This window comes from Pelophylax lessonae, assembly GCF_965119305.1.
Source record: "Pelophylax lessonae genome assembly, chromosome: 9".
Classification (NCBI taxonomy): domain Eukaryota; kingdom Metazoa; phylum Chordata; class Amphibia; order Anura; family Ranidae; genus Pelophylax; species Pelophylax lessonae.
This window is the reverse complement of record NC_138776.1, coordinates 130,583,343-130,601,565: the sequence shown is the minus strand read 5'-3', so window position 1 is coordinate 130,601,565 and position 18,223 is coordinate 130,583,343. Positions and strand designations below refer to the sequence as shown.

At 42.0% G+C, this 18,223-nt stretch overlaps 1 protein-coding gene across 1 annotated transcript; it reads left to right on the top strand.

Moving 5' to 3' along the window:
• The first annotated feature begins 14,531 nt into the window (after positions 1–14,531).
• Positions 14,532–16,534, top strand: FGFBP3 (fibroblast growth factor binding protein 3). The gene is made up of 2 exons (XM_082267572.1): positions 14,532–14,654; positions 15,382–16,534. Exon 2 carries the CDS (start codon positions 15,485–15,487, stop codon positions 16,223–16,225), a length of 741 nt encoding a protein of 246 aa, XP_082123698.1. The 5' UTR covers positions 14,532–14,654; positions 15,382–15,484; the 3' UTR covers positions 16,226–16,534.
• The last annotated feature ends 1,689 nt before the right edge of the window (positions 16,535–18,223 follow it).

The following is an 18,223-nucleotide window of genomic DNA, read 5'->3' as shown; positions in this document are numbered from 1 at the left end:
TATGCCCCATGGGCTCAAAAGGCTGTTTTTCTCAAACTGCCAGCACCAAATTTAGATCCCAAGGACACAATGGTGGCTTCACTGGTGAAAGCATATGTAGCACCTCTTGAACGAAGGTTTGGACTAAGGAATGCAAAGCAATCGGTCTCTGGAAAAAAAAAACGATAAGGCTGAAATTTGACCCTTAAAAGTGCCTAAGGCTAACTTCATATCTACCTCTGCTTGCTAGAATTCTCCCAATCATATATTTGTGGGGGATGCCATTTCCTAGCCTCACACCAGGAAATGTACGATTTCCAGACTCTGTAATAAAGGCTTTCTAGCATTTATCACGGTAGAGACTGCAGGGCCAGATATACCCCGATTTTTCAAGATCAAGGCTTCGATAGCCAAGCTGTCAAATTTAGAGACTGTAAAGCAGGGTGGAATATCGGACCTTGAGAGAGCAGGTCCGAACATAGTGGATGAACCAAAGGACTTGCCATTGCCAATTTTAGAATTTGTGCATACCAAAACCTCCATGCTGGAACCATCAGGATTACTGGTTTCCCCTCTACCTGGATTCTGGGTAGAAGAAGTGGTAGCAGCTGCATCGGAGGAAAGGCATAAATCAGGGAAAATTTCTCCCACTGAGTCACCAAGGCATCTACTCCAACTGTGAGTGGATCCCTGGTCCTGAACACAAATCTCTTCAACTTGTTGTTGAACCTGGATGCCAACAGATCTACATCTGGGATTCCCCAGCATTGGCAGATCGATGCAAAGATCTTAGGGTGTAAGCACCATTCCCCCGGAAAACATCTGTTGACGACTCAGAAAGTCTGCCTGACAGTTTTCTATTCCTGGAATGAAAACCGCTGATAGGCATGGAACAAATTTCTTTGCTTGGGATAGGATGAGATCTACCTCCTTCTGGGCTGACTGACCTTTGGTGCCTCCCTAATGTTTGATATAAGTCACAGCCGTGGAATTGTCGGATTGTACCCTGATAGGGTAACTTCGAAGTTTGGACGTCCAGTACTTTAAAGCCCGATAAACTGCTAGAATTTCCATGATATTGATGGGAAGACTCTTTTCTACCCAAGACCACTTTCCCTTGGCAGTGGCTTCCTCCAGAACTGCTCCCCAGCTGGAGAGACTGGTGTCTGTAGTCACTACTTTCCAGACTACTGGAAGAAAGGATTCCCCTTTTTCCAAATTTCTGGTTAAAAACCACCAACTTAGACTCTGCCGTACTCTTGGTACCAGAGACATGTACCTATCTACGGACTGGACCTTTCTGGTCCATGCTGACAGAATGTTGTTCTGTAAAGGTCTGGCATGGAATTGAGCATAGGGGACCGCTGTGAACGAGGACACCATTTTCCCTAATAATGCAAAAATTGACAGAAGGATACTTTTTCCTTCTTACGGACCAAACCAGATCTTTCAGGTCTGTGATCCTTTTTGTTAGCAAGAATACCTTTTCCTGTATTTTGTCCACAAGTAAACCCAGAAATTCCAGACGCTGGACCGGCTGTATTGCTGACTTTGCCAAGTTCTGAATGCAACCCAGATGTTCTAAGAACTGAACTGTTTGGAACACGTTCCAGCTTAGAGCCGAAACCAAACGGTCTATTAGTAATAGATCGTCTAGATATCCTATTACTGATATCCCTTGAGACCTTAGAGCAGCCAATACTGGAGCTAGGATCTTTTTGAACACTCTTGAAGCAGTGGCCAACCCGAAGGGCAGAGTCACAAACTGAAAATGACGGTAAAATCGTAAAACCTTTCATGGGCCTGAAAAATAGGCACGTGAAGGTATGCATGATGTCTATGGATGCTAGAAATTCCTCTCCCTGCAGGGAGGCCATGACTGAGTGAATTGACTCGGAAAGTATGAATGTTTAGAAACTGGTTCAGAGCTTTGAGATCCAGAATAGGTCTAACATCTCTGTTTGGCTTGGTGACTACGAAAAGGTTTGAGTAAAAACCCCTGAATCTTTCCTCCTCTGGAACCTCTGTAATCACTCTTTGGGACCCTAAATGGTTCAGAACCAGAAACAGAGATCCTCTTTTTAGAGGATCTGCAGGTGTGTTTGACTTTACAAATTGAGGATGAGGGAACACCTGAAATTCCAGTTTATACCCCGGCGAGATAGTGAAAATAACCCAGTTATTTCTACCCAGACGTCCGAGAACCTTAGCAGCCCCCCCCACCCGACTGAGTGGCCTTCACAAGGTAGGTTTAGAGATAGAGTTGGTAGGTCTCTGGGCCCAGGGTTTCTTCTGCCCTTGCCCTGAATGCTTGGTTCTAGATCCAGACAGTTGGGGCTGTCGCAACTGCCTGGGATTAGAAGCACAGAGTCTGAGAGCTGGGAATCTTAAAAGAAGGACGTTGTTTTAACATGTAGCAACTCACTCTGCCGATGCTAGATCGTCCTTAGTGATTTAGGCTGCAAAGTAAGCACTGGAAGTGGCTACTATGCCTGACAACCGTAATGGCTCAGATTGGCTAGTCGCCTCTGGCCCTTCAGGGGAGGTAAACACAGAGGAAGCATGGCTAGGATCTTTAAGTCCTGACAGAGGCAACACAGTGCTCCTTCCAACTGTGCCCCCTCCCCCACTCCTCTTTCAGGAGGACATTGTTCTTAGGCAAAACAAACTTGAGGTACTAGCTTTAGTCTACTCAAGGCTTGGGCCAAGCTATACAGCTTATCACATGCGGCACTGGTTATCCCAAAGTAACAGAACCTGTCTGTGCCTGTAAACATGCACCCAGGGCCGGTGCTAGACTATTTTGCACCCTAGGCAGGACCAGCCACTTGCACCCCCCAACAAAAGAAAAAACTGTACATATTGCCCCCCCTTCCTGCACATGATGCCCCCCAACCCTACACCCCCTTCCTGTACACACTGCCTCCCCTGTCCTGCACACACTCCCCCCTTTTTAATGCTACACCCCCCTTTCTGTACACACTGCCCCCCTTTAATGCTACATCCCCTTCTTCCACACACTGCCCCCCTTTAACCCTAGACCCCCATTAACTCTACACCCCCCCTTCCTATACACACTGCCCCCCTCTCTAGAGGTGACATCCACTGGGGATTAGGCGGTGACAGGAGAGGAATGTGGCACTGGCCATGGCTGCACCCTAGGTAACTGCCTAGTTCGCCTAGTGGTAGCATCGGCCCTGCATGCACCCACAGTGACCCACGTACCCAGCTGCTGCTTCTCTGCATTCCCTCTAGCCTCTGACAGAGGCTTGCGTTCTGAAACACTTATTTAAGAAATTGCGCCATTTGTGCTTGTACTGCGCATGCATGGTGTGCTACATGCAAGGCCACATCCACGTGCACACCAATCGCCTCATGACACGCCCCTCTTGGCTCCATGTGCACACTTGTGCTTAAATGGCGAATATTCTCAAGTGCGCGTGGACAATCTTCGGCACAGACACACCACTGGAGGCGCTGCCTGATATGGAGCGTTCAGAGGGGACAAATACGCCGGCACTATTTCGTATTTGTGAAAACCGGCATGCCAAACAACATGGGGTGAGAGCAGATTAAGCAAGCAAGGTGCGCTTTATCACAGTTGATACGCTTACTGTTTCAGGTGAACAACATAGGGTGAGATCAATATGCTTAAGCAAGCAAGGTGTGCTTTGACACAGCTGATACACCTACTATTTTGCACAGGGGGAGAGCAAAAATATGTTTAAACAAACAAGGTGTGCTTTGACATAGCTAATACACCTACTGTCTCTTGTAGAGACCCAACAAGGCACTCGGTATCTGTTATACTTAAAGGAAACAGTGCATAAAAGTGGACTTACCAGTCCTGCTGCAGGATTCTGTCTTCTAACAAGAACCCAATCTTCACCCATCACGGTGAGTTTCTGTCTCTTCAAGGACTGGGTCCCCTTATTTTGAGGGGCCACTCCCTTGGACCTGTAGAGCACCCTGCCGGAGCGCCATTGGGGTTTGGTTTTACCAAGGGTCCAGATCCAAGGGTCCAGTGCCTAAAAAGGACAACATTACAGGCAAAACCTTGTACCTCCTTTTTCGAGGCTCAGGTACCATCCTTTTAGTCTTTGATTTTTTGGAGGGATCTGATTGCTAATCCCCTTAGATTCAGAGATTTGTAATCGGGGTTTGTAGCATAATCTTCTTTTTTCTTCTTTGAAAAAAATATAAAAATGTGGAGAGCTTCTCCACCATGACCATCCCCTTTAAGACACTTAAAGGCAAAGGCTTTATGAAAATGCTCTGATTGGCGGAGCGAAACGCGTCAAGCCGTCTGGCTTACGTACCACGCAACTTCCGATTTCCGGTTAAGGCGGGTGGAACGCACGAATATTGTTTGGCGTCCCGCTTGATAACATGAAGGCTGTTTTATGACTAAAATCTTGTAAGTGTATTTCTTTTTAAGCGTGTGGAATAAAAAGTTTGAAATACTACACAATGATAGCTATTCTTTTTCTATGACTATCGTGTATGGATATTGATCCTGGATGGTGCTGGTTGGAGTTCGCTCCGATATATGATCCGATGCTTGATGGTGTCTGCTGTTCTTAACCAGTGAGGAGCAATTCTTAAGGCGTATATGACAATATTGTCTGGTGAGTAGGGGACCGAGAGGGGAGCACACACTCACAGTTTGAGAGCACCGGCACCTTGGATGTCTTTTTTCTTCACAAAGCAAGCACTGAGCACTTTTGTGTGGATATATATTTTTTTGCACAGAGACTAGCACGCAGCACTTTGGAATATTATATGAACTTTTATTAATAAGTTTTGGAATTTTATGATATTTATATACAATTATCACTGAAGCACTTTAATATTATTGAATTTATATTTCACTGTTTTGGATGTATGATAGCAATTTATAAGTATACACATATATATCAATTTTATTGAGCACATAGCACGGTTACAACACTTATTACTTTTTATATGTAGCACATTGAGCAGCGCTGATATACCATTTTTCTAATTGAAAAAACTGAGGTACTTCATGTATAGGAGGGGTTATATGGGGGGACTTCCTGTCTGATTGGTTGCCAGTGTCCATTCACCTATAGGTAACGTATAACCCATATAATAATGAATATGGCTGCTCTGTGTCCCATGATGTAAGATAAAGAAAAATTATTCTGGGATCAGTCATCATATTGGGGGCCTTCAATTATCCCGACATAGACTGGGAAGAGGGGACTACACACTCACAGAAGGCCCGTCTATTCATGGTAACCTTACAGGACAACTACATGTCACAGTTGGTGGATTCTCCTAGTAGAGAAAATGCAGTCCTGGATCTATTGATTACTAATGACCCAGACCTAATCTCGGACGTAGGAGTCCAGGACAACCTGGGCTCTAGCGATCACAGGATGATCACATTTAGCGTAAATAACAATATAACAAGGCAAGTGGGGAACATAAGAACCCTAAACTTCAGAAGGGCAAACTTTCCAAAATTATGCTCATTGATGGAAAGGGTAAACCGGGACCAAACCCTGGGATCACTGACCACGGAGGAAAAATGGGAATGCTTTAGGAACATATTAAACAAATGCATCCTGCAGTGCATTCCTATGGGAAATAAATTTAGAAGAGACAAGGCCAAACCTGGCTGGCTAAACCGTAATGTGAAAAAACTTATAAGGGGGAAAAAATGGCCTTCAAGAAATATAAATCAGAGGGCACAGTATCGGCTTTCGAGCAATACAAGGAGGCAAATAAGAAAAGGAAATACGAAATCAAAATGGCTAAAATCAACTTTGAGAGACAAATAGCGGAGGATAGTAAAAAGAACCCAAAGAAATTCTTTAAATATATCAACAGCAAAAAAGCTAAGGCAGAGCATATTGCTCACATAATTAACGAAAGATGGGGGGATGGTTACATTGAAAAGGCAACCGTGCTGAACGCCTTTTTCTCATCAGTCTTTACTCAGGAAAAGGAGGGGTACACTGACCATGACTGTATGGTCAGTAGTATTACACAGGACTTGCTGCTATGGCTAACTGAGGGTGAAATCAGGAAAAGGCTGGATAAAATTAACACAAAAAAATCACCAGGCCCGGATGGCGTACATCCGAGAGTACTCAATGAACTCAGTAAGGTTATATCTAGACCACTGTTCCTGATCTTTGCTGATCAGTTTGCTAAAGACAACAACATCATCAGCAGTAATCAGCACGGGTTTACAAATGGGCGTTCTTGTCAAACCAATTACATAGTTACATAGTTACATAGTTAGTGAGGTTGAAAAAAGACATCAGTCCATCCAGTTCAACCTATGATGTGTGTGTGTGTTTGCTTTTAACCGTACATTGTATACCCCTGTATGTTGTGGTCTTTAAGGTGTCCATCTAATAGTTTTTTGAAACTATCAATGCTCCCTGCTGATACAACTGCTTGTGGAAGAGAATTCCACATCTTTACCGCTCTTACTGTGAAGAACCCCTTACGCACTTTAAGGTTAAACCGCCTTTCCTCAAGTTTTAGTGAGTGGCCACGTGTCTTATTGTATCTCCTTTCTCTGAATAGTTTGTTCCTTATGCTAGGGTCACCAGTACAGTATTTGTACATTGATATCATATCCCCCCTCAATCGTCTCTTCTCCAGAGAGAACAGGTTCAGTGCTTGTAGTCTTTCCTCATAGCTGATGTCCTCCATTCCCCTAATTATTTTTGTTGCCCTTCTCTGGACTTTCTCCAGTTCCAGCACATCCTTCCTGAGGACCGGTGCCCAGAACTGGACAGCATACTCCAGATGTGGCCGGACCAGAGTCTTGTAGAGTGGGAGAATAATCTCTTTATTTCTGGAGTGAATCCCCTTTTTTATACAACCCAGTATTCTGTTGGCTTTGCTTGCGGCGGCTTGGCATTGCATGCCACTGCCAAGCCTGTTGTCTACCAGTACCCCCAAGTCCTTTTCCATCCTAGACTCACCCAGAGGTTCCCCCCCTAGTGAGTAGCTTGCTTTCTGGTTTCTGGCCCCCAAGTGCATTACTTTACATTTTTCAACATTAAATCTCATCTGCCATGTAGTTGCCCACCCCGTTATTTTGTTCAGGTCCGCTTGCAAGGTTTCCACATCCTGCATAGAAGATATTGGCATGCCTAATTTAGTATCATCAGCAAATACTGAGATTGTACTCGATATCCCCTCCTCCAGATCATTTATGAATAAATTAAACAGGATTGGTCCCAGGACAGAACCCTGGGGGACCCCACTTTCCACACCCGCCCAATCCGAGTACTCCCCATTAATCACCACCCTCTGTGCTCTCCCCTGGAGCCAGTTCTCTATCCAGGTACTCACCTTACGGTCCATACCTACCTTCCTTAGTTTGTACAGTAAGCGTTTGTGGGGAACGGTGTCAAAGGCCTTTGCAAAGTCCAGATACACCACATCCACAGGCTTAACTTTATCTAGATGGCAGCTCACTTCATCGTAGAAGGTTAATAGATTGGTTTGGCACGAACGATTTTTCATGAATCCATGCTGATTACTACTTATAATACCGTTTTCATTACTAAAGTCTTGTATGTGGTCCCTTAACATCCCCTCCAAAATTTTGCAGACTACTGATGTTAGGCTGACCGGCCTATAGTTACCCGGGATATATCTCGGCCCCTTTTTAAATATTGGTACCACGTTGGCTTTTTTCCAATCAGCTGGCACCATACCCGTCTGTAAACTATACTTAAAGATCAAGAATAATGGTCTGGCAATCGCCTGGCTGAGCTCATTAAGAACCCTCGGGTGCAAGCCATCCGGTCCCGGGGATTTATTTATGTTAAGTTTCTCTAGTTTAGCTCTAAGTCTATCCTCTGTTAGCCATGGTGGCACTTCCTGAGGTGTATTATTTAGTTCGGCCTTACAAGCAAGGTTCGTGTAGCCCCCCGATTCCTTTGCATTCTCTTAACATTCTACGAGGAGGTGAGCTGTGAGCTAGATAGGGGCAGACCAGTGGATGTGGTGTACCTGGATTTCGCCAAGGCGTTTGATACAGTTCCCCACAAGCGCCTAATTTATAAAATAAGGTCTGCAGGTATCGACAGCAGGGTTTGCTCTTGGATACGGAATTGGCTAAAAGGGCGTGTCCAAAGGGTGGTAATAAACAGCGCATACTCAGACTGGTCTGAGGTGGTAAGTGGGGTCCCCCAAGGCTCAGTCCTGGGACCAACCTTGTTTAATTTATTCATAAACAGCATCGAGGGTGGGATCAGTAGTTCTATATCAGTTTTTGCGGATGACACAAAATTGGGCAGGGCAATGACTGCATGGCATGAAGCAGATATCCTACAAAATGACCTGGACAAAATAACGGAGTGGGCTACGACATTGCAAATGAGGTTTAATGTGGAGAAGTGTAAGGTTTTGCACTTGGGGACTAAAAACACAATACGTGCTAGGGGGGGAACCCTTGGGGGAATCAAAAATGGAGAAAGATCTGGGAGTCTTGGTAGATGATAGACTAGGCAATAGCATGCAATGTCAAGCGGCAGCTGCCAAAGCCAGCAGAATATTAGCATGCATAAAGAAAGGGATGTATTCCAGAGATAAGACTATAATCCTTCCACTTTATAAAACTCTGGTCCGACCGCATCTGGAGTATTCTGTCCAGTTCTGGTCGCCAGTCCTCAGGAGGGATGTGTTGGAGCTGGAGAGGACCCAGAGAAGGGCAACTAAACTAATTATGGGATTGGAGGACGTTAATTATGAAGAGCGTCTGCAATCGCTTGATTTATTCTCCCTGGAGAAGAGACGCCAGGGAGGGGACATGATAGCAATTTATAAATATCTCAATGGTGATCTCGACAAAGAAAAAAAGCTATTCAGTCGTAGAGAGTGCATGAGGACTCGAGGGCATAAATTGCAATTAGAGGAGAAGCATTTTAACCTCAGGCAACGTGGGGGGTTCTTTATTGTTAGAGCTACAAGATTGTGGAATTCTCTACCACAAGGGGTTGTTTCTGCGGGAAGTATGGTGGCTTTCAAAAGACTCTTAGACGTACATCTCAAGGATCAGAACATTCAGGGGTATGTGAGATGACTACAGCCACACACATCTACACAGGTTGAACTGGAGGGACTATTGTCTTTATTCAACCTCACCTACTATGTAACTATTCTCAACTCGCTCTTTACTGCTTTCTATTTTAGCTACTGGCTTACGCTTTTCCTGCTGATTAAAGCGGTAGTAAACCACCAACTTTTTTTTTTTTCAAACCTGCGCAGCAAAGTTATAATGTGCTAGTATGAATTGCATTGCATACTAGCACATTATGTAAAACTTACCTTAAAACGAAATCCTCCAGCGGCGCAACGTCTTTTGGGGATGGCAGGCTGTTGTCCTTCGGTCCTTTCATTGGACGAGCCGCAATGATGTCACTCCCGCGCATGCGAGTGGGAGCTGCTATTCACGGCACAGGGCTCTGAAGGAACGTCATGGTATGCCGTTCCTTCAGAGCATATGCGCCGGTGACGTCACCAGTGGCTTCAGAAGTTTAGGAGATATTTACTGTACCTATAGGTAAGCCTTACTATAGGCTTACCTATAGCTAAAAATTGTCTATAGGAGTTTACTCCCATTTTAATCCCTGCTATAACATGCTACTTGGCTAATACAGCTTGCTCATTACCATATGCTATTATCATTGTTGCAATCTAAACTTGCTTGACACATTTAGTGTTGCAGAGTGCGATCACTAGGTGCAGCGGAGTCCATTCAGATCAGACATTGTGGAGTAAACAGGAACTGGCTTCTTTATTAGAACATAACACAGATATCAAAGATGTCACTTCATCATGGTAATAAGAACAAAACAGGAAGAGATAAATAACCAACAAGTACAGTACAGTGAACAGGAAATGACAACACATCAGAGAATGCATAGCATATCACTTAGCATTAGTGACATCTACTGTCCTATTTATGAACTGCAATAGACTAAGCTTAAAGTTGTTGTATCTCCAACATTTAGTGCCTATACTATTGTAAATAGATTGAATCCTGTGCAAGGAACTTCACTATCTGCTGATTAAACCCTGCTACCGTGTTTCCCCGAAAATAAGACCGGGTCTTATATTAATTTTGGCTACAAAAAAACACACTAGGGCTTATTTTCAGGGGATGTCTTATTTATTCACGGCATGTACAATAATTTACATTTATTCAAAAACAGTCATGTCACCATGACGATCTTAAAGTGGTTGTAACCCTAACAAAAAAAAAAAATCCTGATTCTTTAAGGCATGATAGACAGCACAGTGCTTGTATTGTGTCATTTACCCCTCTCTTTGTTCTAAAAAACCTGGAATAAAACAATAAAATGTTTTTTAAAAAGTTCCTGTGTCCCCTGTCTTCTCAGGAGTCAGCATTAGGACATTCAGTAATCCCAAAAATAAACCTTGATTAAAGGCATTATAAAATTATATAATCCGTTTTGTAAAAAGATTATAGAGTGTGCAGTGTGTCTCTTTTTGTAACTTTATAGTAGAAAATACCTTATTTACAGTGCCATTGGGTGCTCACATGACCCACCGGAGCTCTTCTTCCCCACTTTCAGCACAGCAGAGTGAGGGGCCACTGACGTAAACCGCGAGGAGAGGAGATCTACCTCAGGTCATATGAGCGCCCAGTGCGCTGTAAATAATCTATTTTCCACAATAAAGTTACAAAAGGAGACACACTGCACATTATATAATCTTTTTACAAAATGGATTAAATGTTTTTAGAACGACTTTAACTAGGGCTTATTTTTGGGGTAGGGCTTATATTGCAGCCATCCCCAAAATTAATGCTAGGTCTTATTTTCAGGGTAGGGCTTATTTTCAGGGAAACAGGGTAGTACATGCTATTTTGGCTAACACAGATTGCTTATCACTATATGCCACTAACCAGTGTGAACCAAGGCTTATTGTTAAAATAAGAAGAAGCTGTCAGCCAGCAACATTATTTAATTTTTTTTTTTTTTTTTTTAAACTGTCTATTTTGGTTTCGGTTTCTGCAAAGTGCATCCTGAATTTTCAATTTTGGTCCCGAAGTTTTCATTTTGATCGCTATCTCAAACTACCATATGCATATTTATCCATCTTCCAGATCCAGTCCCCAAGGGTAGGAGGATTGGATGAAACCCAGCAAGAGGCTTTCAACTTATGGTTGCGATAGCCCCTACTTGGTCATGATCCAAGTTGTTAGAATTTACACACCCTATTAGGCTTAGAATAGGATCTGGAGTTAGCTCAGTATACAGAGTGAATCCAGAAAGTATTCACAGTGCTTCACTCCATATTTTGTTATGTTATAGCCTTATTCAAAAATGGATTAAATTCATTTTTCTCCCCAACATTCTTCAAATAATACCCCATAATGACAATGTGAGCGCCGGTTCACACTGCAGCGACGCTACAGCGTGCCGATACCTCGGAGCGGCCGCCATGGACTTCATAACATTGAAGTCTATGGCGGTCGCCTCCGGGTCGCCCAAAGAAGCTCCGGACCCTTTTTCTAGGTCGGAGAGACTTGTGTCGCTCCTATTAGAACGGGTCCGCAGCTTCCCTATGGGAGGCGACCTGCGGCGACCTGTGAGGCGACCAGGTCGCCTCACAGGTCGCCCTAGTGTGAACCGGCACTTAAAGAAGTTTGTTTGAAATCTTTGTAAATGTATTAAAAATAAAAAAAAAATAAACAAAATTGCATGTACATAGGTATTCACAGCCTTTGCTCAATACTTTGTTGAAGCACCTTTAGTACCAATGACAGCCTCAAGTCTTTTTGAGTATGATGCTACAAGCTTGCCACACCTAATTTTGGGCAGTTTCCCCAAATTATTCTTTGCAGGACCTCTCAAGCTCCATCAGGTTGGATGGGGAGCATTGGTGCAGAGCCATTTTCGGAGCTCTCTAGAGATGTTCAATCGGGTTCAAGTCTGGGATCTGGCTGGGCCACTCATGGACATTCACATAGTTGTCCCATAGCCACTACTTTGTTATCTTGGCTATGTGCTTAGGATCAATGTCATGTCCTGTTGGAAAATTAACCTTCGCCCCAGTCTGAGGTCCAGAGCGCTCTGGAGCAGGTTTTCATCAAAAATGTCTCTGCACATTGCTGCATTCATCTTTTCCTCAATCCTGACTAGTCTCGCAGTTCCTGGCGCTGAAAAACATCGCCACAGCATGATGCTGCCACCACTATGCTTCACTGTAGAGATGGTATTGGCTAGGTGATGAGCGGCGCCTGGTTTCCTCTAGACATAACACTTGCCATTCGGGCCAAAGAGTTCAGTCTTAGTTTCAACAGACCAAAGGATTTTGTTTCTCATGGCCTGAGAGTCCTTCAGGTGCCTTTTGGCAAACTCCAGGTGGGCTGTCATGTGCCTTTTACTGAGGAGTGGCTTCTGTCTGGCCACTACCATACAGGCCTGATTGGTTGAGTGCTGCAGAGATGGTTGTTCTTCTGGAAGGTTCTCCTCTCTCCACAGGAAAATTCTGGAGCTCTGTCAGAGTGAAAATCAGGTTCTTTGTCACCTCCCTGACTAAGGCCCATCAACCCCGATCACTCAGTTTGGTGGGGCGGCCCGCTCTGGGAAGAGTCCTGGTGGTTCCAAACTTCTTCCATTTACTGGTGATGGAGGCCACTCTACTCATTGGGACCTTCAATGCTGCAGAACATTTTCTGTTCCCTTCCCCAAATCTGTGCCTCCATACAATCCTGTCTTGGAGGTCTACAGACAATTCCTTTGACTCCATGGTTTGGTTTGTGCTCTGACATGCACTGTTAACTGTGGGACCTTATATAGACAGGTGTGTGCCTTTCCAAATTATGTCCAATCAACTGAACTTACAACATGTGGACTGCAATCAAGCTGTAGAAACATCTCAAGGATGATCAGATGAAACAGGATGCACCTAAGCTCAATTTTGAGTGTCATAGCAAAGGCTGTGAATACTTATGTACATGTGATTTTTTTTTTTTAAATACATTTGCAAAGATTTTAAATAAACTTCTTTCACGTTTTCATTATGGGGTATTGGTTGTAGAATTTTGAGGAAATTAATGAATTTAATCCATTTTGGAATGTGGAAAAAGTGAAGCGCTGTGATGCACTGTATCCAACACGACCTGCCAGTATCGATGTAGCTTTGGACATCTCCAGAACAGACGCACAAAGGAGCCAGGAGATTGGGTGCATCTAACACAGTCTGAATTTTTCTCCTGCCTACTCTTTGCAGCAGCTCTAGAGTACAGTAAACCCTATACAGGATGAAAAGTTGGGTCACCCTATGTGTCAGATAGTGCAACCAGCTGTACACACTGCAATATTTAGTTCCAAATTCACATCAACATCTGAATCCCATATTTGCCTACATGGAATAGGAGAGGTGCCTGGGGCAGATTGCCCGATACTCGCGCCCCCCCGTTGTTAAAAAAAAATATCGACGTATAACGTACACTCATTGTTTCCACTATATTTTCAGGGGAAAAAAGTGCGTGCTATACGCCGATAAATACAGCATATCTCACACAAAAATTCTTCATTGTAGAAAGGCTAGGATTGTTCTGATTTTGCTCATTTAAGGCAAACAATAGTAACAGGACAAGGATTTCTTACTTATCTGTACAATAAAAATGTAATATTGTTAAGCACAGCAGAGTTTGCTTTATGCATATCTCATTCATATTTCTCGTGCAAGTACTTAAAGGGTATCTAGTTCCAAAAACAAAAATGTAATATTATGTAAGATTACCAGTGCTTAGATGTGGTGGCAGCAATAATTTTTGAGGGTTTTTTCACAATATTGTCATCTGATGATCCTGCCAGTTACACACTTTCTGTCCTAGGGTTCCTATGGAGGAGTAACAATGTCACCCCAGGCTGCTTGCTCCTGATTTGGACTACAATTTACCGTTTCATCAACTTCCTTACATGGGGGGATCTAAAGTTCACAGAGGTGACTTGGGTAGGGGTGATAACACTGCTAAAAGCTGAAGTTTAGATATGATTTATGATTTGCTACAAATTGGTCCACCCAAATTCTCTGGCTAGATGAGCTGGAGAGGTGAAGCAGTGACTTCAGGATCTCCACCTCATCCAAGCAGAGAATGCCTTGTATTCGTTCAACAAAACACTGTCAATAGTATATTTAACAAACCAAAAGGGAACAAACTACGTAAGTTAATTTTCTCTACTGGGTGGCCAATGTTTGCCATGTTCAGAAAGTACATTTTGAAATTATTGGTAGACACATTATGCCAAACAAAATTTGAACACCTGCCATTTGACACGATAAACACTTCAAACGTGATCAAATATAATAATAAATAGGGGAATAAATATTGCTGATAAACCTCAGTATTATCCTATTTTCCATAGACATTAAATTATTTTTGCAACTTTTTTACGTTTTACTCTCAGGCACATGCATTCAAGCTTATGTTTTCAGACAATAAACACTTGTAAACATTTCACATAGCCCAATGCAGCTGACTTGATGCTTGTAGATCCCTCCTATTAGTGTGTTGGTGCATAGAGGATTATGGGGAGGGGCAATGGGAGTCCAAGCCCCCTCCTGTCCCAATGATAACACACACTCTTGACGCACCCTCCAATATACTCCTCCAGTGGTGCTTTCCAACTTGTCATCTGGTAAGTTTGTCTGACTTTCTTTAATAGTTTAACAGTGCTATTAACTTTGTAAGCTTACTGATTCATACATCTGCACTATATATCAGTATATTTCATTAAACTAATACAGAATATCCAATACTTCTGTAAATATTTGTATGCCTATTTAAAAGTAAATTATTCCCTTTTTAAATATAAAAGGTAAAAGGTAGCTCACAAGTTTGAAATGTCTTCTGCAGTTGCGATAAGCATATCCAGGCAATTAGAATTGAACATATTCAGTGGGAACTCATTATACCCTACAAAAAAGGTAGCACACATTAATTTTGCATGAGCTGTGTCCATGCATATCTTGATCTTTCATTTGCTCCATCAGAGAAAGTCACATTTTGATTTTCTAAGTAAGTTTCTGGTTCACAATATTCATTTAACTCCTACAAAAGTTATATTTGCACTTGAATACTTTTGCTAGGTCTGCTTTTGCTTGTGCTTGTGATTTGCATGTGTCTGTAAATCTTAAAAAGAGCCCCTTTGTTCTGCAAAGCTCTTTCATTAAGTTTCAGCACGTTTTGGGATATATTTTTAATTACCATACCGAACAGTGCCGAAAATCACAATTATTGGCAGGATGTTGTAATATTCATTTTATTCTTCTTTTGAGACCATGGGGTCACAGCCGGTGTCTCAATAATTGCCTGCATTTCACTCACCCACGCTTTTTTTTTTTTTTTCTTGCCCTGTCTTTCAGGAATTTAGGAATGCCAAATAGTTTCGGCTCCAGCACTTGTAAAGATTATTGATGCTTGGACACCCTTGAATTACGAACCATCCGGCAACACTGAGCTAATGAGATGAGGCACTCCAGTGTAATTTCTTTTATTTTTTTGCTGAACTGCCTGGGTACTTTACAAAGAGTGCTGGGCAAAACTGACAAAACAGCCAGCAAGAAAGCAGACCTTCAAGCCTTTGCACGCTCAGGGCAGTTTACAACCAAACACAACCACGTGTGCACTTGGGATATTGTCGGTGACGCAACTGTAAGTCTGTCATTAATTTGTAATGAGCCAACAAACAGCAGCAGCAGCTACAACTGCACGTATGAAGGGGAGCCCCAGAGATGCCCATTGTATGCTACAAAAGCCAAGCAGTACTGGAAACAAATACTGGGGAAATTTAAGAAAATGAAAAATACCTGCGAAGACAAAACTTTAAAAGCGCGCTTGTGTAAAAAAACTGAAGCTGTGCAATCCCAGCTGAGGAAAATCAAAAGTGATGTTGCTGCAGAACCGGAAAAAGAAAAACCCAAAGGGAAGGGTCGCGTGAAAGAAAATGGTAAGGGGCTGGAAGGAAGACCTGTTAACCCAGAAGCCAATGAAAATACTGGTGCAGTTAAGAAATCTGGTGGCAAAAAAAAGAAGCATGACTCAAAATTGCATCCAAACCCATCTACTTTGCCATCCATGCCTGACATGACTACAGCGAGAGAGGTTAATGATGATATTATAGAGCAGAATGAGAATCTGGCAGATACCTACTGTGCAGAGAAGTGGCATTCATTGTGCTCTTTACTTGTTAATTTCTGGAATGGCTAAATCAAAGCTCGACGTGTGGTAGAAATGTGGCACTGCTGAGCTTTTTAATTCAAGGCTAAAGCACAGAAATTCCCAACTAATTCCTTTGGACTTCTTATTAGCTAACATAACTGACAAATCCCCCAATACATAAAAATACAAGTGTAGACTTGTCTGTATTTATCAGGCAGACCTGATTTAGCTTACTTTGTACTTTTTATATTCTAACTAGTAGGTCATTGTATTTTATAGTATAGTATTGTATTGTATTCTTTTTTTTATTATTAAATAATGTCTGCTATACAGTAAAGATAAATTAATTAAAATAAAACTTTGGTGTATAATAATTTTCCATTGTACGTATTTGTTAGATTTCCATACCCTATTTTTAAAAAGATTTATTAAATGTATAATCACAATCGATTATTCCCCTCCCTGGTACCTGAACTTAAACACATTTATTAAGTAACAAGTAGAGAGCAGCAACCAATGACAGCCAATAGTTTACAATTTTAGTATGTTTCTGCTCTTTGCTACATATCAAATAAACCTTATAGTGCTTAATCACCCAAAAACACCGGTACCAATGCTTGTGCATTCAAATATTACACACCACAAATAATATTATATCTAAAATAACCATTGGCCATAGGTAGGAAAATTAATAAAGAATTTAGCAACAGTTAAAGGGTCAGTCTACTCGAAACTGGTATTACAGTTTTTGGTAGATGCTGGAGAGGAAAACCATCTGATATGTTTTGTATTTTTTGGGAAGCTGTATTGATGAGATTCCTGTACTTGATGAACTTTTCCAAGACATATAAGAAACCAGGGGCTGATTTAGCCCACCAGGCTCCAACTGTAATGTAAATCATGTTGTTGTTTAGCCTATGGACCAGGGTGGGGGTGGTGTGCTGCAGGCACCTTCAATTCAAACTTATAAGAGAGAAAACTTTTCTCACATAAATTAATGCTGTCTCTTTCTTGTTTTCAAACCCAAGACAATATAGTCAGACATTCATTAAGGCTCTGGACCTCTCACAAACCACTAAATAACAACACAGAATATTGTATTGTAATTTCCCAAATTAATTATTATTATACAGGATTTATATAGCGCCAACAGTTTGCGCAGCGCTTTACAATGTGAGGGAAGACAATACAGTTACAATACGATTCAAAACAGGAGGAACTAGAGGGCCCTGCTCGTTAGAGCTTACAATCTAAAATTTCAGACAATGTAAAACTATACCTAGGAGACAAAAAGTAGTATATAAACGTGTGATTCATGGTTATAGATTCTGACTTTGCTCATCTGTCAATACCCAAACTGAGACCTAATATATGAGGCAGAGCAACCGTACTGCTTTCATTTTCTGTATCTGTTTAATCCATGCACTGAAGTCAGGAAGCTTTAGCAAGGCGCTCTAGTAAGAAAGTATTTGCAAAGTGCCGTAACCATCAACACCTAACCAGATTTTAGAAAAGAGCAGACAGAGTAACAAATTATTCTGAATGGTTATCAGGAGTACTGCAGCTTGCACATTTTCTCTGGTTTGAGCTAGATGTTTAATGTAAAATTGAAAAAATGATTAGGCACTTGTGCAGCACTAATGCGTAATAAGTATATGGTTTTCAAACACACATCTTTAAACATTTTTAAATCCTTACAACGATTTCTTCTCACAAGAAAGAGCCAATGCCTAGTTCTAATTGGCTGAACCCAGCAAAAGATGAACAACAAGCAAAGAACCAGCTAAAGAAGAAAATGCTGCTCTGTATATAGTAAATTACCACTTGACCACCAGAGGGGTTTAACCCCTATTATGACTAGACCATTTTTTGCTATTTAGCACTGTGCTACTTTAACTGGCAATTGCTCAGTCATTTATTTTTTATTATGAAAATGAAAAAATACAGACAATTTTGAAAATAATTTATATTTTATATTTTCTGGTGTAAAACACAAAAATAAAATTTCTTCACAAATTTAGGCCAAAATGTATTCTGCTACATGTC

Coding starts and splice junctions, on each gene's coding strand:
- FGFBP3 (XM_082267572.1), top strand. CDS start 15,485: ATGAGGCACTCCAGTGTAATTTCTTTTATTTTTTTGCTGAACTGCCTG.